The following is a 21,305-nucleotide window of genomic DNA, read 5'->3' on the forward strand; positions in this document are numbered from 1 at the left end:
ATGATCATTATTTATTCTGGTGATCAAACTGTTTGCTTGTGATTTTTCTAATCAAGAAAATGTAAACAAGTGTAAATGTACCCAGAAAGAAGAGCTAGGTTGGGGAATAAAAACATTTGAAAGACAGTATTAAAGATCATTTAAAAGATAAATATTGTTCAGCAATAAAAAAGAATGAAGTACTGATCCATGCTGTAGCATGGATGAGCCTTGAAAACATACTAAGTGAAAGAAGCTAGCTGTGAAAGGTCACATGTTGTGTGGTTCCATTTATATGAAATGTCCAAAACAGGCAAATCCACAGAGACAGTAGATGAGTGGTTGCTAGGGAATTGGGACTAGGTGTTGGAAGGGATAGAGAATGACTGCTGACGGCACAGGATTCCTGTTTAGGGATACGAAAATGTCCTAACGTTGATTGCGGTGATGGTTTCACAGCTATGTGAATATACTAAAAGTCATTGAATTGTACACTTTTAATGGGAGAATTGTATGTGAATTATATCTCAAATAAACCTGTTTAAAAGAAAGAAAAACAAAACAAATATGGTTATTAAAAATTCATAGAAAGCAGTTTAAGTTTCCATAGTAGATACTGGTTAATGAACACTTTGAATATTGACTATACTCATCCAGGCAGAAAATAGAACTTTGTATATAAATATGAAAACTAAATTCTGGAAGTACTAGTGTTTTGCTGTTAGTATTTTTGAAGTAATTGAACCTCAGACCGTATAATATATGACATATTTTAAATTTATATTTAATTGAAAACAAACTATAAATAAATGTGTTTTGTGCAGTATATTCCAAGGCATTAATTTACAAATTTTTATGGGACTGTCTTACACTTGTAAACTTGCTAAGACTCCCTCTCATAAAATTACTGCCTCACTGTCCAATATGGTCTCATCTCCTAGCTGTACTTATATTTATATGTAATATAGGCATATTTTGTTTATATACTATGTGTGTATATTTATTTATCAGTTCATAATAGAGTATTATGTTATGCTTTCATGTTACAAATCATGTTTAACAAGTAGCTAACAGGCAGTTTGGGCTGTCATAGTCTACCTTGGTAATGGTAAAAGAGGCAGTAGAAAATGTAAATTTACACATACTTGAGGATAGGATAAATTGTATTTATTTTAAGACTAGATTGACTGGTAAACAAGACAGGTCATTTGGAGTGTTTTCCTCTATACTAGTTGGTTTGTCTTCTCTTTATTTTGGTTATAGTTTCTATAAACTCTTTAAAAATAGACAGTGCAACCAAGAAAATAGGAAGTTATAAGACCTGATAAGTTAGGGTTCCCATCCAAATCTACCACTAACTAGCTATTTATTCTGTGACGTTGAAGCCAGAACTTACCTCTCTGTAAGCCAGTGTCCACATCTGTAATCGAGGAGCTTCATGTACAGTTGGCCACAGGCAAATACTTCTTCAGTATGTCACCATATTCAGAAAAGGTTTTTCTTCTAAGTAAATACTAGATTTATTATTTTGACTTTTCTTTTAAATGAGACCAAATTTTAATGGATCATATTTACTTCCACATGTGTTAAGAAGTAATGCTGTTGTTTCATATTTACATGATTATTGTATCGATTCTTAAGGGGAAGTTTTAGACCCCTTGGGTATAAAATATGGTCACGATCTGAAAACTTCAGATAGTTAATAGTCGTAGACTGTTAAGGTAGTCTGTAAAGACATTCAAAAAGTATAGGCACTTTTAAAATTATTTCATAGATTTACTTTTTGTATTTTGTAATATAGGCATCAGTAATTCCCCCCATTCCTTTTCTTTTTTTAACCCCCTGTCTTCTGTTATTAAGGGCTACACCCTTCTCTCTTGAGGTTTGAAGTTAGGCTCTCTTGCCGTTGGCCTTGGCTTGGCTCGTGGAATGTTCTGTCTTCTTAGAAGAGTGGTTTTGATCAGGCTGTATCTGCTATAATAAAAGATACTTCTTAAGGTATAGCAGTAGCTAAATCTGTTCCCTAATGGCATTTCCCCATACTGCACACATTCGCTGTCTTTACTTTAGTTTGAAAATGTATTGTTAATCAGAGTACTTACAGTGTAACTTCACAAGTTTCTCTGTCACATGACTGCGTATATCTGACATTAAATGCTGTTCATACATGTATTTTTCCATGACTTATCTAGGGATCAGGCCCAGCCTCAGGAACAATATCACTGAATTCAATGAATGTGGATGCGGTTTGTGAGAAACTGAAACAAATAGAAGGGCTGGACCAGAGCATGCTGCCTCAGTATTGTGCGACCATCAAGAAGGTGACCAGCATGTTTCCCCGCTGACTCGAGACAGGGCTGAGGGCGCCAGTGGCGGGCTCTGTGCATGGCGAGCACTTTGTATTTAGCTTCTCAAAGACGAGTTCTCTGTTGAAATGGGAAAGCTCTAGGTGGAAACAGGTTTCTTACTATTTGTATCCTAAAATTGCCCCTTTATCCCTTAGTTTAGAAATGGATAAAAGAAAATAAAGTGTTGTATTACAACATTCCTGTAAAATGATCTAATATAAGGGGGAGTTCCCTGGCAGTCCAGTGGTTAGGCCGTGGTGCTTTCACTGCCTGGGTTCCATCCCTGGTCAGGGAACTAATGTCCCACAAGCCACGCGGCATGGCCAAAAAAAAAAAAAATCTAATATAAGTCAAAAATGCTTTGATGAGAAGTACAAAGTTCTAAAGGATTTCACATTAAGATTAACAATAACTTATATTTCCAATATGCAACATAGAACATTTGAAGGCCTTTTCTTTTATGTTACATTTTCTTTAATTATAGTATTTATTTGTGACTTAATAAGTATCCAAGTAAACCATACTTACTTCATTTTCCTCAGATTCTCACTTTCATGTCTTAGAGGACTTCTGATCATGTCCCGTTTGAAAATACCTCAGAGGTTTAGGTTTGCAAGGCTAATGCATTTGAGGAAGTTTATTTCTTCCGAGATCTTTTCTTGCAATTCCGGTAACTACCACGAGCCTGGGATTTTGAGGAGGCTTCCCATCTACAAGGCTAACCCAGTCCCCGTTTTAATAGATACTTCTGCTAAGTTATACTTTTTCTATCAGAGATACAGTGAAGGAGAACATGAACAACAAGCCTGTAATATTTACATACTTTAAAGTCTGGCATCTAAAAAGGTTTTAAAAGAATTATGAGCACATATACCATTTCACTAATCTTAAACTATGTTTGGTCAGAAAGGTTCGGATAACGTTAGTTTTCTCATAGATCTGTTTAGTGTTCATCCCCATTTGCAAAAGTGTCAAGCACTGCCTTTCCAAGGTACAAACCTGACTCTCCTCACGGCAGCTTGGTGAGCGTCAGGGAAGAGGGAGGTCTCCACGTGAGCCCTTTGTGGGGATTTTGTTTCCCTCAGGACAGCGGTTCTCTGCCCACTCAGCTCTTTACTCTCAGGCCTTGGCTGTTTGAAGCCCATCGTAGCAACTGGTTTCTTAAGTGCTGCTAAGCTCCTTGCATTTCTACAGCAGGACCTCTGCCGTAGGCTTGCTCTGTACATTCTTTTCTTCAGAATTAACTTGGAAACTGAGCATTCTTTTGGTTTTAAACCCAGGTATTCCATAATTTTACCACAGTTAATAAAGTCAGGTTTTGTATTTTGTGAAATAAGTAAGCTACCTGTTATTAATAAAGAAAATTCTATCATTTCTTACTTGGAAGGGACTGGAATTACGGAGACCCAATAGTGACAAGATCATTTTCTGTGAATTTAATAGACTGGGAAATTTGTTGGTGGACATTCTTGGTGGCTGAAGTTATCTCGTAAAGTTGATAAACAAGTTTGTCAGCGCTTCACTTCATTTAGAAGTTCATCAGTGACCAACATGCTGACAGATGTCTTTGTCCCCTCCCAGCAGCTTGCCTTCGTGTTCATGTTTTATGATTAGAGGGAAAAAGCTAACAGTTTTGGTATTGCTTATGGCAGAATAGGTAGTTTTGGAAATAGTTGGAGGGTGAGCTCTTGGGTTGGTCCCTGAAGAATGATTTATTTTACTCGAGCGCCTAAGACCCTTGGAAGAGTATGGAGTGGCTTGTGTTATTCAGATTCTGCTTGTTTATTAATTATTACATGGGGTGGTAACCTTCTTTAGGTCAGTATTTTCTAGTTTCTAATATAAATGTGCTTTTTAATCACTAGAAGTTCAGAATCTCTCACATTTTGTTTATCTTTGTGTTTGTTTCTATTCAGGCAAACATAAATGGCCGTGTGTTAGCTCAGTGTAACATCGATGAACTGAAGAAGGAAATGAATATGAATTTTGGAGACTGGCATCTTTTTAGGAGCACAGTAAGATATTTTTAATATTTGTAGAATTATTTACAACATTTTATAAAACAAGTGCCAGTAAGTACTGGTCTAAACTGATATTTTCCTATATTTTTAAAAAAACATGTAAAAATTACATTTTACACTTATGTGTACAGCTCTGGTATATCCTGTTATGTAGAATATACACAGCAGCACTTAGCACCATTTGCCTTTTGGGCATTTCACTTGGAAATCTGGGAGAGAGGCCACCTGCCAATTCTCCATGCTTTCATTGACCAGGACACTCTCCTTGACCTCACTCAGTCAGGCTTCCCGAAGCCTCTAGGCCTCGACCTTGGTGTCTGTCCTCGTTGCGCCTGCATTGCCCCGTTGTAGGAAGCATCCTGTTAAGTCAGTTGAGAAAGAACCTCACCCTCAGTGTCTGATCACCTTCGCTATCGCTATCCGATTACATTCCTCATCTTGCACCCCTCCTCTGCTCCCCGTGAGGTCCTAGACCCCAGGCCTGCCTCCAGAAGGTATCCTGTCAGGTCAGTTCAACCAGAATCCCACCCCCCCTTACCCCTGATGCTTCCTCTTAGCAACTTTCCATCCACTCACCCCCGCCTCGTTCCTGGGCTGTAAATGCCCACGTGTCCGCGCTGCTTTTGGAATTGAGCCCAGTTCTATCCTGAGGTCCGTTTTTCCCCGTTGCGATAGTTCCTGGTTAAAATCTGTTTTTACTGCTTTAGCTACTGTCCAGCTGTGGTTCTCTTTGACACACTCCAGTTGCATTTTGTTTTGTTCTTAAGTTAAATTTTAAATTAAAGTAGTAACACAGTGGTCAAATTAGAGTATAGTGTATATGTGATGGTTGTTGTCATTACAGTTATCTGTCAGTATCTGTGGGTGGGTGGTTCCAGGACTCCGGTGGATACCAAAATCTTCAGCTGCTTAAGTCCCGTATATAAAATGGCATAGTAATATTTGCATACTACACACATCCTCCTGTATACTTTAAATCACCTCTAGATTACTTATGATGCCTCATACAATGTAAATGCTGGGTAAATAGTTGCCAGTGTGTGGCAAATTCGTGTTGATTTTTGGAACTTTCTGGAATTGTTTTCCGAATATTTTAAATCTGTGATTGGTTGAATCTGCAGGTGCAAAACCACTAGATTCTGAGGGGCGACTGTACTTCTTTTAGTATAGATGATCCTTGAACAACTCGGAGATTAATCCACTGACAACAGAGTCAACCTCCGTATCCAAGTTTCCTCCGCATCTGCGGATTCAACCTACCCTGGACTATGTAGAAAATATTGCCGTCTTCACTAGTGAAAAATATCTGCGAGTAAGCAGACCTGCACAGTTCAAACCTGTGTTGTTCAAGGGTCAGTTGTATTATTAATGTAGAAAGATAAGCAGATAAGAACAAATGTATTTGAAATTCACTTACAGAAAGTATGCTTTCTCATTTCCATTAGAGTAACTTTATGTTTAATTTTTAAGATAATTTCTAAAGCTTCTAGAATGTGATGTGTCAGTGCGGATAGTGATGACTTTTTTTTTCTCTCTCTCTCAAGGTACTAGAAATGAGAAATGCAGAAAACCAGGTGGTCCCTGAGGACCCACGTTTACTGAGTGAAAACAGCAGCTCAGTTCCTCGCGGTGAATCTGCGCACCGCTCGTCACACGAGTTGCCTCACACCGAGCTCTCCAGTCAGACTCCCTACACACTGAACTTCAGCTTTGAAGAGCTGAACACACTCGGCCTGGATGAAGGGGCTCCACGTCACAGTAACCTAAGTTGGCAGGTATTTATTAAATGCCATTTTTCATATTACTGAAGAAGAGGGTGGTGGTTAATTCTCCGAGATTATGTCGGTGCATTTATATAGTCATTCAGAAAATCTTTAATGAGTCCCTGACTGAAGAGGATGGAGGGAGGAGTCCTTACTCTCCAGGAGCTGTGTTTTTCTGGAGAGGACAGTCAGTAGAACAAAAAGAAAATAACATGATTTCAGAAATTGATAAGAATTGAGAACATAATAAAATAGAGTCATGGCATCGAGGGTGAACAGGAACTGGCCTACTTAGGTGGTTAGCTGAGTTCATCTTTCACTTGCTGTTTCCTTGTTAAACTCAGTAATCATTGGCTAAACACATCTTTATTGGATAACCGGCCACGTTACCCCTTTGAGCACCATAACCTGGTTTTTCAGCATGTATGTTGCACACTGTTCGTGGATATTCGTTTTCTTTTTATTATCTGGTGTTAGGTACGGCTGAGTTCTTTCTTTGGATGTTCTTAGAAGAGGGAGGAGAGGCGAGGATCAGGAATAAAAACAAAAGTGAGAGAACGTGAGAAGGAGTAAGGGCTGGACGAGAAGAAAAATAAACTAGGAAAAGACCGAGAGCAGGGTACAGAGCAGAGAGAAGACAGGCAAGGGAGGAAAAGTAGTAAGTAGCCACCAAGAACTCTCTACTGAAAGGGAGCCGTATTTAGAGAAAGGAGTACCTGTTAGGTCTACCATTTTTAAGGGTGTTGTGTTTGATTTGGTAGTAAAAATATTTTTTGGTTGTTATTATCTTTTTCTACGTACTATCAATCTTATTTCTTTAAGTTGAGAAGCCATTTTATTGGGTGTTAACTAAGATAAAAATTTCCTTATTTTATGATAAGTCCGCACTTGACCCTTTTATCTCCCTGTTTCAACAACAGTAATTCCTTTCTTTTCCCTGGAATTCCTTTCAACATTTCTTAAGAAATCCTCATCCTCTGCTTTTCCATACTTGGTATTTACCACTGTGACCTGGAAAGTCTCACAGCCTTCCTATCAATGCAGCAGTTCTCAAACTTTTTTTAAATCTCAGAATCCTTTTACACTCTTAAAAATTATTGAAGACCCCCAAAGAGCCTTCGTTTATGTAAGTTTTATCTGTCAGTATTTACTATATTAGAAATAAAAACTGAGAAACTTAAACCAATTATATGTTAACATAAATAACATTTTTATGAAAAATGACTATTTTCCAAAACAAAACATATTTACTGAAAATGATACTGTGTTACAAATCTCTTTAATGCCTGCCTTTGTAGAAGACAGCTAGATTCCTATATCTGCTTCTGTGTTCAATCTCCTGGGAGGTCACACATGAACCAACCTCTGGAGACTCCACTGTACACTATTGTGAGAATGAGAGTGGAAATGCAAAGGTCATCTTCATATTCCTAGGAAAATAGTTTAGACCTCGTGGATCCCCTGAGAAGGGGTCCACATACTGCATTTGAGAGTGAGGGCGGCACTGTCCTGAACTGGGTCTCAGGGAACCTTCTCAGGGAGCTGGGTCATTTTCTCCCGGTGGCAGGAAGACTCTGCCTTATTTCTGCTTTGTTTCAACCTTTGCTCTTGCCCTTTCTTAAACTTCCTTGATTCTTTTTCTTCCATTTCCTTCCTCTTTTTCCTAATCTTTACTTTTTATTCCTCATGTTATTAACCTTTTCTGGGGTCTGAAGCAATTCTCGTCCTAAAACTTCACATTGGAAATCAAACTTTTAAAAATATTTTATTTCTGTTTACTTGGACCTGAATGTTGGCCTCAAGGCTTCCATTTTTGTTCATTTGGATCCTGTATTTGTCTTTTCCATTGCACTTTATACTTTTCCTTTTAAAATCTGTTTTTTTCTCTTTTTTTTTGCATTTTGAGTACATTTTTTTTTCACTGAATTGGAATTTGACAGAAACTTCATGTCGTGCAAGTTGAGAAAGGTTCTATTTAACATACATTTAAAGACTTGAGTATTTTGTTTTTGAGATATATCTTAGCTCTCATCTTCTTTCTCTTTTCTAAGGGGAACTTTTATATTTTATCAATGAAGGTGACTTTTGCCGTAAATAAATTTAAAAGTTTGAAATGATAAAAACAAGTCCTAAGGTTATTTGTTAATATAACCTTAAATTATACTTTTAAATATTAACAATAAACTAATTTTATTAAAATTTGTGTAAAGCTTTCTAATAACAGTAAAATTATTCATAAGTTCACAGCTTTTGTTAAACTGTGTTATGCAGAATTCTTCTAAAAGAATTTGGTATTTTAAGGACTTTAAAAATTCTTATTGTCCATATATATATATATTTATTTATTTATTTATATATATATATATATATATATGTATAAAATTTCCTAAGCTGATGTTTATTGTGCCTTTTTTTGGGTTTATTTGAATTCTTAAATTATTATTATTTTTTTGTCTTCACAGTCACAAACTCGCAGAACCCCAAGTCTATCGAGTCTCACTTCCCAGGATTCCAGTATTGAAATTTCAAAGCTTACTGATAAGGTGCAGGCTGAGTATAGAGATGCCTATAGAGAATATATTGCCCAGATGTCTCAGTTAGAAGGGGGCACGGGTTCCACAACAATGAGCGGCAGGTCTTCTCCACACAGCACATATTATATGGGTCAGAGTTCATCCGGGGGCTCCATTCACTCTAATCTAGAACCAGAGAAAGGGAGGGATAGTGAACCAAAGCCAGATGATGGAAGGAAGTCATTTTTAATGAAGAGGGGAGATGTTATAGATTATTCCTCATCAGGAGTTTCCACTAACGATGCCTCACCCCTGGATCCTATCACTGAAGAGGATGAAAAGTCTGATCAGTCAGGCAGCAAGCTTCTCCCAAGCAAGAAGTCCTCAGAAAGGTCAGGTCTCTTCCAGACAGATTTGAAGCTGAAGGGAGGTGGGCTGCGCTATCAGAAACTTCCAAGTGATGAAGATGAGTCTGGGACAGAAGAATCAGACAATACTCCACTGCTCAAAGATGACAGAGACAAAAAAGCTGAAGGGAAAGTAGAGAGAGTGTTGAAGTCTCCAGAACACAGTGCGGAGCCTATTAGAACCTTCATTAAGGCAAAAGAGTATTTATCAGACGCCCTCCTTGACAAAAAGGACTCATCTGATTCGGGAGTGAGATCCAACGAGAGCTCTCCCAATCACTCCCTTCACAATGAAGCAGCTGATGACTCCCAGCTTGAAAAGGCAAATCTCATAGAGCTCGAAGATGACAGCCACAGTGGAAAACGGGGAATACCACATAGCTTGAGTGGCCTGCAAGACCCACTTGTAGCTCGGATGTCCATTTGTTCAGAAGACAAGAAAAGCCCTTCCGAATGCAGCTTGATAGCCAGCAGCCCTGAAGAAAACTGGCCAGCGTGCCACAAAGCCTACAATCTGAATCGCACACCCAGCACTGTGACTCTGAACAACAACAGTGCTCCAGCCAACAGAGCCAACCAGAATTCTGATGAGATGGAGGGGCTTAGGGAGACGCCCCAAGTCATCTTGAGGTCTGGTTCCAGTTCCCACTCAACTGCCATTCAGAATGAAAATCTAAAAAGCATGACGCATAAGAGAAGCCAGCGTTCAAGTTATATGAGGCTCTCGAAAGATTCTTCAGAGCTGCACGCAGTAGCCTCTTCTGATAGTACAGGCTTTGGAGAAGAAAGAGAAAGCATTCTTTAAGAAAAACAAGCAACTTTAAGAAAAACAAGCAAAAGCAGAATAGTGTTACTATAATCCCTGTGACAAGACTGACCTGAGTTTTATGGTGAATCCATCCACGCACACCACCTGTACATTTCACTCACAAATAATTAACGGATGAGAAGGTCTTTGGCAAAAGAGACGTACACTGTACAACAGAGGGAAGTATAAGATAGCCTGGTCCATCTGTCAGCCCCCATTGTCTTTGTACTTAGCAGCTTAAAAACCCAATATTGTTATTGCACCTTTCGTTGGCATATAACTGCAAGACAAGATGAGTATAAAGATAGGTCAGAAGTAGTTTATTAAATATAAAGGGCTTAATTCGCCAACAGAAATTAAAAGCTAGAGACCCCTTTCGTAGAACATTCATTCATTAAATATTTGAGGGAAGACATGATGTTAAATGAACCAGAAGCACATTTTGCTCTTAAGGGGTGAAACATAAGAACTTACAGCTTATGGAATAGCCTAGAGACTAAAGGTTAATGCTCTGTAAGTTGCAAACCGGTGTTCTGTATAATAGACAAATTGCTTATCAAAGAGTTTTTAAATTTTAAGTAGAAAATATAAAGAGGGCTTTAAAAATTGGTAAGAATGTGAGTCAACAGTGCCCAAAGTAGAGCCCCAGTAACTGGGTCATTGTGAGCTGCTAGGAGAGTGGCCCATGGAGAGGGGCCGATCACCTTCCTATGACCTGGATGCTCTTCTCTCCAGATCCCAGACATGGCTTCAAGCACCATCCACCTGCCCGAGAACCCACCCTGGTCTACTCTGTAGCTCCTTTAAATTGTGTGCTCAGCTTTCCTTAGTGAGCCGAGCGATGAGAGGAAAAAAATGAATTCTTTCTCTGGGAGAATCAGGGAGACATGGATAATAATAGGCACTAAAAATCTTCATGGAATGGGAGACTGAGGACATAACTATAGCAGAAGGGTCAGTGACAGTTGACAAGTGACAAGGAAATATTTAGTTAGGGAGACCGAAATCACTGCCTTCTATACCAGGGCAAGGTTTATCTGCTTCACCTGTTCCTAAATCGGCATGTTAATTCTGGGGGAGGTTAATAAGAAATACTTGTAGACAAAAGTTTAAAAACATGTAACAAAGCAGGAGTAAAAAGAAGATAAATCTGGGTGTGACTTTTCATTTACTGTTAGCAGAGTTAAGAGAATGATCACATTTAACTATTGTGTGGACTAGAAATTTACCCTGGCATCATGTATTGACATTTTTTTGGTCATTTTAACATAGCTTACTTATGTAGAACAATTTTGGTAGTATATCTTCAGTCACAGATAAGATTGTAGGTGGTGAGATCATAGAGGAGCAGTTACCTAAATTTAGCGTTTACATTTTTGATGTTTTTCACTTACTGGGTTTTTAATATGCTGAATAGTTTATCTACTTGACCAGTCGTTGTATTAAAAAGTTGCTCTTTTGGGTTTCGTTGCCTTGATGTTTGAGTGTAATCTAACATTTTCATAAAGTGTTTATTTTGCATGACCTTAACAAATGTTTTAACCAATTAAAAAAGAAGGCAGGATGTTGTTGACATTGTATGGTGAAATGTTAACATTTTAGTACTTACAGTGTTTATTAGTCTGCAGTACTGTGTAATTAGTAATTATTTCAGGGGCGATACTTTGTTCCTTTTCAGGTGAGTAGATGCAGCTTAATATCACTGTAGTGTATTCTTTATTCTGTTTGTAAAGTTAATACCAGAGTATTAAGTGTACAGATAGATTTAGAAAACAATAAAAAAAGTTGCATGCTATTCTGAGTCATGAATTTTTATTCACTATAGTGATGATGATTCACAATTCAATTAAAAATAAAAAAGTAATTTGTGTGTTTGTTTTGTCAGAGGTCTAAAGTTCATTAAAGACGTTCAGGTGCATGTAGGAGTCGTGCAGCTGCAGGAGTGTTCTGAGCTGCTCTCTCTAGTCTTTCCGAGACAGCGTGGCTCAGTGCCTGAATGGTGCCTTTGTGAAGCATTAGGGCCCACGGTACAGCTCTGTACCGTGCATTTGTGTAACTACAAGAAGTAGGTTTTCCAGATCCTGGGAGGGTATCAATTTAGTTGTTGTATGAACATTCTGGAAAAGTTTGCTTTTTCATAGTGTTTTAGAAATTGACAAACCAGATGGGTTATTGAGTCACACCATCATCCCTTTGAATCTGTGTGTCTATGTGCATGTATATCTGTATCTATTTATAATCCGTAGCTCAGCCTAACTCTCACATATGCAAAACTCTGCTTTAAGCTGGGTGACAAATGACGGAAAAGAGAATTGGTGCTCTAAATTTGCTAGTCCCTTAGCTTCTGCCTCAGAGTCTTGCCATGTTTTATAGACCGTTTTGCCTTTACTTTAAGCCGCCGATAGTTCTGTTCATGTACCATAACGTAGGCCAGATCCATTCACCGTGGACGTATGGAGTGGTACCTACGAGGACAGCCTTTCAGTAGGAGAGACTAGAGAACAAGCTGTTGCTCTCTCTCAACTGATATAACTTTCAGGATGCTGAGCATTTAAGGATCAGCTCTCAAATTTGGAGAAATGTAAAATTCATAATAACCAACGTTTTCAATATTAACAGGAAAACTTGTTTTTGTCTTTTATTTTTATTTATTTGAGTTTTCTATAGCAGTCAGAATAATTTTAATTGCCTAGCCAAATAATTTTAGAAACTTACTTGCTAAAATTCTTCGTCTTAAATTGAGGACTCTTTGGATCACTTGCATGTTATAGTTCTGAGTGAAATATACTTGTAATCAGGATTTTTTTTCTTACAAATACTAACCATTAGAAAATATTTTCGAATGAAATTACATCCTTTATCCTTCTGGCTAAAATACTAAATTTAAAAGGTTTTAAAACTACATAGATTTTGGCTGTACCAGGAATTCTCAGCCTATTTAGAGCTTAAAAATCCCTGAATTCCTGGTTAACCCTTGAGTAAATCAGCGTAACTACCAGGAAAAGAGAACCAGAGGGCACTGTGCTCTCTACGAATGAGTGACATTGAGGGAAGAAGCAGGTAAATGGGAAGGAGCAATGAAATCAACTTCTTTGACAAACACTTGACACTGAACATCTAGGCTCCTTCGCCTCCTGCCCTTCTAGAACCGTGCTGACACTTGGCAGAAGGGAAGAAACAGCCGAACAGCCGGGGAGCCTTTTTTGCTTTGGGTGGGGGTGGGGCTGGACCAGCCTGAGTGGGCTGTCTGGAATGACTGCATTTTTAATTTCCAGGTTGTGGTGCCCCTTACCCTTCCCTACCTCAGAATTCTGAGCATAGACTATAATTATGCAGATGAATTGAAAAATAGAAAGAAATTGATCTGTAACTGAGAGCCTGCACTTGGATGGTCTTTTAATGTAATGGCTCATCACTTGAGAAAGGTTGAGAATCCTTGGTTGAGACTGATTGACTAGAAAGAGAATTTAAAACCTTACATATTTTAAACCTTTCATGCCTAGGAAGAAAATGCTGCCCTTGAGATAGATAGATCTTCAGAGGGATCCAGTTTAAGCTAAGGTATGTAAAAAATTAGTTTTCAAAGTAATTAGTTTTAAGCCGCCGTTGAAACAGTTCTCACCAATTAGAGAATTTACATTCTCACCACTTTAAGAAATAGAGTTAAGTAAGAAATATCTAAAACAGTTGCTAGAAATCAACCACTGTCACCTACATGGTCAAAGCTTTTTAAGTAAAATCACTGGTAAAGCACCGCCTTGGTTAACACCAAGTCTGCTGTGCCCAGGTCTGTGGGTGAGAGGTTTCCTAAAGGGGCTTCCCAGCACTTGGAGCAGAAGACTCTGGACAGGCCTGGCTGGCTATGTGGTGAGCTCTATCCTGAGTTTCCAGTTACAGTGAGGCATTAAGAAAACAAAGAATTTGTAAGAATAAAAGGATCAGTTCAGAAGGAAGAGCAGTTATTTCCAGACTGTTAGTAGGATGATTCCTTAAAAGTCAATAAAAATGCCAGTGATTTGACCTAACTGGAGTGAGGACCAAGCAAAATTGGCCAAAAGTGTGAATTACAGCAATACTGTACAAGAAAGGCAGTGGGACTGTTTCAAAGTCCACAGAATATTCTGACAATGCCGATACAGGATAACCAACAGTCATCTGTGTACGAAGAGCACGCTTAGGTCCCTAATCTCCTGGGCTTAATGTGCCTGTGGAGGGTTATTTACACCAGTGATACATATTACAAGCCCTTAGTTTTTGCCGGGATTTAACAAAGCACAAAACAGTCTATCAAACAATTATTAGAACTTGAATAAATGAAATTTTACTTTAAAAAAGAATATAGAACTACATGCTTCATATTATTCAAATTAAGGAGTTGTTTGAAATAATTAAGATTGTCTTGATTACCCACTATCATTTTCTAATTTTAACATATATTTCATACTTATTTACCTCATTTCCTTTCAAGGCAAGAAGGGCTCTAGATCTTAGTACCCTGCCCATAGACCATTCCTCCTCACAATTCGGTTACCTTCTCCCAGTTGCTGGCTTCCTCACCAGACACAAGGGGGTAATGAAGATTCTATCTGCCACTCAGTAAGCCTGCTCTCCAGTCGACTGAAGAAGAGAGACTTGTCACCTCGGCCAGTGTTCTTTGTTCCAAGTAGTTGTAAAATTTGAATTCATTTTAATGAAGTGTTCCTTTTGTAAAGGTTTAGATAGAAGCCCAAATGTATAGCAAAACGCATGTAAATAAACTCTACATAACCTGACATTTCATATCTTATAGCATCTTCTTGGTCAAATGTCTAATAAAAATTTAGATTGTTATTTTCAAATTACCGTAGTTCCTGACACTTGCACTTTTTATCTGTGTTTCTGAGAATTTGTAGACTGTATATTGTTATACTTAATGCGAATTTAACTCTCTTTATTTTTAAAGAATTTATTTGCTTTTTGAGTTCTTTGTGTTTTTTTCCCTCTATCTTTTACCTGGGTTCTTTTCTGTCTTTTTGTGTCTTAAGTTTTGTATCGGTTGTCATGTATTCATCCATTTTACCATAAAACATTCTTCAGAGCATTAGGATTGGAAAGAAACCTCAAGAAAGGCCAAGTCCTGGATTTCAGATAGCCAGTGGACATTCAGTCAGTACTTGATGAGTGAATAAGGTATACCTAAACTAGGAGAGTCTGCCCACACATTGTAAAAATGCTGAATGCCTTCACACTGTGTGTGTGTCTGTAGTTCCTTACAGGCCCCGCCCTTCCCTATCACTTTATAGCCACCTGCTACCTGTCTGGCCCTATAAGCTTTTCAGCTTATGACTCTGGGAATCTTTCAGGACATGACACCATGCTTTGTTAAAAACTCTCAGGGAGGAACATCCACAGCCCATCTTGCTAAGTGCTGTCACTTTAAAGTGCTAGGCTATCTGTTCTACATGGATGTATTTTAAAACCGCCTGTGTGCTTTAAGCCCTTTGTTCAGTCCTTTGTGGAGATGCCCATCTTATAAATTAATATAGTTATAGAATCAAATTAAAATGGTTCAATCCTACAATTAACTTAAGAATATTGGAAATATTTTTAGCTATAACTTAGCTATGGTGAGCATGTTTTCTCTGAGCCCAAATGGGGATAAATCATTATAGTGAGGATATTTAACATCAGGACCATCCCCCCAAATCTGATATGTAGGTTTACCCTTTCTCTAGCTCAGCTTTCCAACCTTTTTTTTTTTTTAGTTATTATTTTCATTGACCAGCTCTCATTGCTGTTTCTCATTCCTTATCTCAGGTTGACCACTCTGATAAATTTGAACTAGAATTCATGTGTTATACTGGGATTCTCTACTGACTTTTATACACGAGTGGGCCATCGTGGGTTCATTGAAAATTTCTTTATTAAGGTAGGCTAAACAACAACCTCAAAATCTCATTGACTTAACACATTTGAAGTTTGTTTCTTGTTCCTGTAACAGTTCACAAAGATTCAGGGACCCAGATTCCTTCATTCTGTGGCTCCACCAGCCACCAAGGCTTCAGAGTCCTCTGCCCCATCTTCTGTGTTCTGTCGATGTGCAGGGGAGGAGAGAGGGTGGAGGACCATGCATGGGAAGTGGTGTCTGCCCATCCCATCGGCCTTCCTAAGTCCCCTGGTCGTGCTGAGGGGCAAGGGAGGCTGGGGAATTCGGTGAACTGCATGCCCTGGAGGAAGAGCAAACATTTTTGAAGTTCATAGGCACCTGGCCACTTAGGTACTTGACATGGATGATCCATGGCAGACTCAACACTGCGACGCATCTTGTTTTCAGCTGTAGTAGCAGTGTTTTTTGAAGACATCTCTTTAAAATTTTGCTTTTCGTTCTGGTAGGGAAGTCTGTTAAAATAACACCTAACCTGGAAGAGTTTGAGGATTTTAGGGTTTTAGGGTTAGGTAGTTTTCAATCAGCCAGTTCTTTCCTTACATCCCCAGAAACTTTGCAAATTTCTAATATGGAGTGGGTTGCAGGAAGAACTAAGCAAGGTTGGGAATGGGGAAAAGAATAAAGTTTCACAACTTCTCTAGAACCCTTTTAGTAATCCAAAGACTCAGGCCACCCAGGCATCGGTGACTCTTGGGATCTGGTGGTAAGTACAGACCTTCCGTCACCACCAACTCTTTCAGCTTTCTGCCTCCTAGAGCAACGCAGGGGCTCCCGGTTCCTCCTCCTGGTACCTGGCAGCCGGGGCAGGACGTGGTCCCTGGGAGGCTCCTGCCCCCAGTGCAGGAACTGGTAGTTGAAGAGAAGCTAAACTTATGTTAGTGGCCACTCCTGTCCAGGAAATGCAGCTCCCACCCTTAGAAGGCAATGGGAAAATTAGACTGTATGTCTACCATTTTGTTTAAACAAACGCGTCTGCAATCTAACGCTGTTGACCACTTTCCAGTTTTTTTCCGACTGGTCAATTCCAAGGTGCATCAATTCCAAGGTGCACATTTTTTCACACTTTGACTTTTCTGAAATATAAGCCACAGCATCAACGGCAGCATTTCCCCCTCAATGTTTCCTAAAGTAACGACAGATCCTGCAGTTGATGGAGTCTTGCTTGGATTGATGAAACGTGATGCTACTTTAATATTATATATGCCGTGGTCACGTTGAGTTGTGATCTTTAGCAATAGTAATGGACTAGTGCTGATTTATGTTCAGCTGGCCCCCCAAAGTCAACATTTTGTGTTGAATATTTGTTTTATCAGTTATTATTCTATATTCATTTGGGATATTTAAAGTATCGTTATGCAGTTGTTATAATTTAAAAGTTTACGTTTATTGAACACATAATGTGCCTGACATTTTCCCAAGATCTCTACATCTATTAACTAATTTACTCTTCACAACAGCGTCATGACTTAATTGCTACTATCTTCAATTTACGAATGAGAAACTGAGAGACAGAGAGATTAGGTAATTTCCCATGGTCACACAGCTACTAAGTGGCAGAGCCAGGATTCAAGCCCAGGCAGTGGGGTTCCAGAATGCCCTCTCTTTATATTACAGTTATCTTCATTGTTCTTTAGCTAACTGGGGACTTTAGCTAAAGTCAATTCTTACATTTTTTTCCAAGGTGCACTTTAATTATAGCTTTATTCGCTGTACCATCACCATTGTCTTTTACTTGTTTTAAACCAGGGTTTGGGGTTTAAGAAAGATAAAAGTCTTTAAAAAAAATCTATATCCATGTAAACAGTATTTATAGGGAAAAATCGTTTTTTTTAAACATCAAACATCTTTGTTCCTACTAGTTATTTTGGAATGATGTTCAATTTTTGGTTAAAAATCTACCTTTTGTGTTTAACATCCTTTATCCCATTATTATTCATGCAGTAGACCATTACATTGAGGTTTGCACATAGTGTTGGATATGTACATTTTACTTGCAGTCTTACTGTCATATGGCCTTCGTATACAAACACTTGCCCTTCTATATGTCAATTCTATTGTCAGTATTCTGTGTTAGATTACAATCTTAAATACCACTCTATGTATTTTTCTTTATATTCTATTATTAAATAGTATTAATGCTTAATAATGTTAATAGATAAGTAATATATGTCTATTTAAAAAATCATTATTGCAGTAGAGGTTTTTTTTTTTAATGATTTTGGTCACTGTCTCCTAAGAAGAAAAGAAAATAGGCAAAATGGAACTCTGTCTTTCATAATGACAACTAGTCACTTAAAGGCAAGAAACCAATAGACATATCTGGAACAGTGGATAGACAGTGGATCGAGATGGTGGTAGGTAACGGTTTAGTTCAATATAATCATCTACCTAATAATTTGCGTGCTTACTTGAGCCAGACACTGTTATAAGCACTTCACATGGATTAACTTATTAAATCCTAACAAGCCTATAATGTAAGTGGTATCATTGTCCCTAGTTTATAGATAAGGAGACTGAGACACAGACGTTTAACTTTTACATGACAACAATGCGTTAGATTTTTGTAGCCGTTCCCTAAACTATTGGTATTATTGTCATTATCTTAATTTTGAGAAAACTGAAGATTTGGGAGTTTGAGAGCCCTCTTTCCCTCCCATCCCCAAGGTCACTCAGCTAGTAAACAGAACAAAGACACCAACCCTAGTTTTTTGACTCCAAATCTGATAATTTTTCCAACACGGTGCTCACTTCATTTCTGCCAGTACCCATCACTCTGTCCTACGTGGGTCTGTGGTGCTTCTGTTTTCCATATTCCATTGTTGTAGAAAATGTTAGTGGAGAGTATTAAACACATCTGAGTCTTCAGGCTCTGAGAATGTGTCCTGGGTTTTCCCACGGAAGCTCTATCTCCTTCTTCCGTCCTCTCCCTGTGAACCCTGCAGCCGCAGTGCCAGGCAGTAAAGGAGTCCAGATCTGCAGGCCATCTGGGCTTTTATTTAAATCCTTGTGTATCTTGAAACGAACCCTCTGTCTGGCTCTGTTGTCCTCACTGACCAGATCTCCTGAACTGAGCTCTGTCCATTTGGTATAAACATAACCATTGCAGCGTGTTTAAACTGGTGCTGGGGAAGGGGTGTGTGTGTGTGTGTGTGTGCACGTGTGCCCGTGCATGTGTGTATTTAAATGTGACCTTGCCAGATAGCTGATTTGACCCATCACTGAAATGGTGGGTCGGTTGGTCAATACATCACAGGTGAAAGAACACAGAAGTGAGTCACAAGGCTGGAGTTATGGACCGCCTGGCTCTGCTGTCTATCCGATGGCCATGTACTTGTCAGCTCTAGTTTCTTCATCTATTAAAAGTACATGATGGAGCTTCCCTGGTGGCACAGTGGTTGAGAGTCCGCCTGCCGATGCAGGGGACACGGGTTCATGCCCCGGTCAGGGAGGATCCCACATGCCGCGGAGCGGCTGGGCCCGTGAGCCGTGACTGCTGAGCCTTCGTGTCTGGAGACTGTGCTCTGCAACGGGAGAGGCCACAACAGTGAGAGGCCCACGTACCGCAAAAAAAAAAAAAAAGTATGTGATGGAGGAAAGAGGGCTTCCTCCCTTGATAATGGGTACTACTTCCCCATTACCTGTTATATATTAGTCACTAGCTCCCTAATCTTTGGAATAATATTGAGAAGCAGATACTTTTCCTATCTTACAAATGGGGAACTAAAGCTGAGAGAAGTGAAAAACCTTGCCCAGTGGCTCACAGCCATTATGGGTTAGAGCAGAAATTTGAAGCCAGGTCTAACACTGAGTTAGTGTATCCCCAGCTATGCCTTTTTGCCCCTCCAGTGATGTATGTGAACTCAGTTTGCAGCCATTTAGGTGATATTGAAGGGATGAACATGAGCACGTAGAGTGAGAAGTCTTTCTGGTCGTTTAGTCTAGCCCCTCAAGTTTACAGATGAGGAAATTATAAAGTGGTCGTATCATTACAAATATTTTGGTGCTACATAGGATGGTTTGCTTTCACCCCACTTTTAGCTTCATTTTATCTTTGTCTTAGCTCAGGCTTCTGTAACGAACAAACATAGACTTACCATAGGCTTATAAATAACAGAAATTTATGTCTCATTGTTCTGGGGTTTGGAAGTCCAAGATCAGGATGCCAGCACGGCCGGGTTCTGGTGAGAACCCTCTTCCAAGTTACAGACCGCTGACCGCTCTTTGTGTCGTGGTGTGGCAGAGAGCAGGGGTAGGGGAGGAAGTGAGCTCTCCCGTGACTTTTATCAGGACACTAATCCCTGGGGGCTCCACCCCATGACCTCACCTTAGAAGTCTCCCGTGTGTGTCTCTTCTGGAAGTACCCCTCAAATACCACTCTCTTGCCTTTGTGATAATCATTTCCTTGCTTACCTTTATGCTTTTGCCACTTATGTATGTATGTATCCTTGAACAATTTTACCTGGTTTTGAGCTCGTATCAATAAAATCATACTGTTAGTGTTTATCCTTGACTTGCTTCTTTCATTAAACGCTGTCTGTGAGGTTTATCCCTGGTGATGTACATAGTTGCCATTCATTAACTTTTCACTGCAGAATAGTATTCTGTTATATAAACATGTATAACGTATCTATTTACCTTATTGGATATTGGGTTGTTTCCAGTTTTTATTGCAAGGTTTGTATGAATAAGCGTTACATGTCTCCTGTTGCACATGTGCAAGGGTTTGGAGTTTTTATTACAAATTTCTGGATTTGAGTTATTTTTAAAGACACGTGTTTCTGCCATCAGAAGAAAACTGCAGAAAGAAAAGACTCTTTTGGTTTATCATATCTCTAAACCTCCCCGGGGGTACCTCTATGTCTGGACTGCTGCAGCAATCGTGAAATCTTAACCAAGGTATCAGGAGCCGGGAGTGAGTGAACACAAGAGATTGTCATTTGGAAACAGACTAAAATCGGGACCTTTTATTTTGGGATGATGCAAGGAGAAAACAGCTGTGATGGAGGCCCTGGCACCCTGATGGGTGTGACGGGGAGAACGTGCATGTGCCCAGCAAGCCCTAGATTCCGACCTCCCTCTCCTCCGGCGCCAGCTGAATGTTCCCACCCAGATGTCGGCCGTCGCCTCACGTACAGCTTGCCTAAAACAGAGCTCAAAGCTGTCCCCCAGACCAGCTCTCCCGCTGTGGTTGCCTCCTTGTCACTGGCGCCATAATTATCTCCGTTACTCAGGCTCAGAAACTGAGTCAATCTTCACTTCCTCTCTCTCTCCCATCCCCTCGCCCCGTCAGTCACCAGGCTCTTAGCTCCTCTCTGTAGTGTCTCTCTAGACCATTCCCTTAGGGCCCCTCCACCTTGAATCTAGCCACCAGCATCGCCTGCCTCTCCCCTCTCCCCTCTTCATTCCTGCCCACGAATGCCAGTGGAGCCTCTGAAACGCAGAGTTCACCTCCGGCTCATTAGTGGCGATGACTCCCCCGTCATTCAAAGTATCCAATTCCAGTAATCTTGGATGGACATTCAAGGCCCTTCAAAGTATGG

At 39.5% G+C, this 21,305-nt stretch overlaps 1 protein-coding gene across 3 annotated transcripts in view; it reads left to right on the top strand.

Moving 5' to 3' along the window:
• Positions 1–14,795, top strand: part of KIDINS220 (kinase D interacting substrate 220) — a 97,656-nt gene extending 82,861 nt beyond the window's left edge. Inside the window, exons 26-31 of one of the 3 annotated variants that reach the window (XM_079941173.1) lie at positions 2,172–2,300; positions 4,244–4,342; positions 5,893–6,123; positions 8,574–8,654; positions 13,343–13,400; positions 14,308–14,795. In XM_079941173.1, the coding sequence (XP_079797299.1) occupies positions 2,172–2,300; positions 4,244–4,342; positions 5,893–6,123; positions 8,574–8,654; positions 13,343–13,399 (597 nt within the window). In that variant the 3' untranslated portion in view covers position 13,400; positions 14,308–14,795. Of the gene's footprint in view, positions 1–2,171; positions 2,301–4,243; positions 4,343–5,892; positions 6,124–8,573; positions 12,028–13,342; positions 13,401–14,307 lie in introns of those variants that run through there. The other 2 variants (XM_079941171.1, XM_079941172.1) reach the window with 2 other exon arrangements.
• Positions 14,796–21,305: the final 6,510 nt, after the last annotated feature.

Source organism: Stenella coeruleoalba (assembly GCF_951394435.1).
Source record: "Stenella coeruleoalba genome assembly, chromosome: 13".
Classification (NCBI taxonomy): Eukaryota; Metazoa; Chordata; class Mammalia; order Artiodactyla; family Delphinidae; genus Stenella; species Stenella coeruleoalba.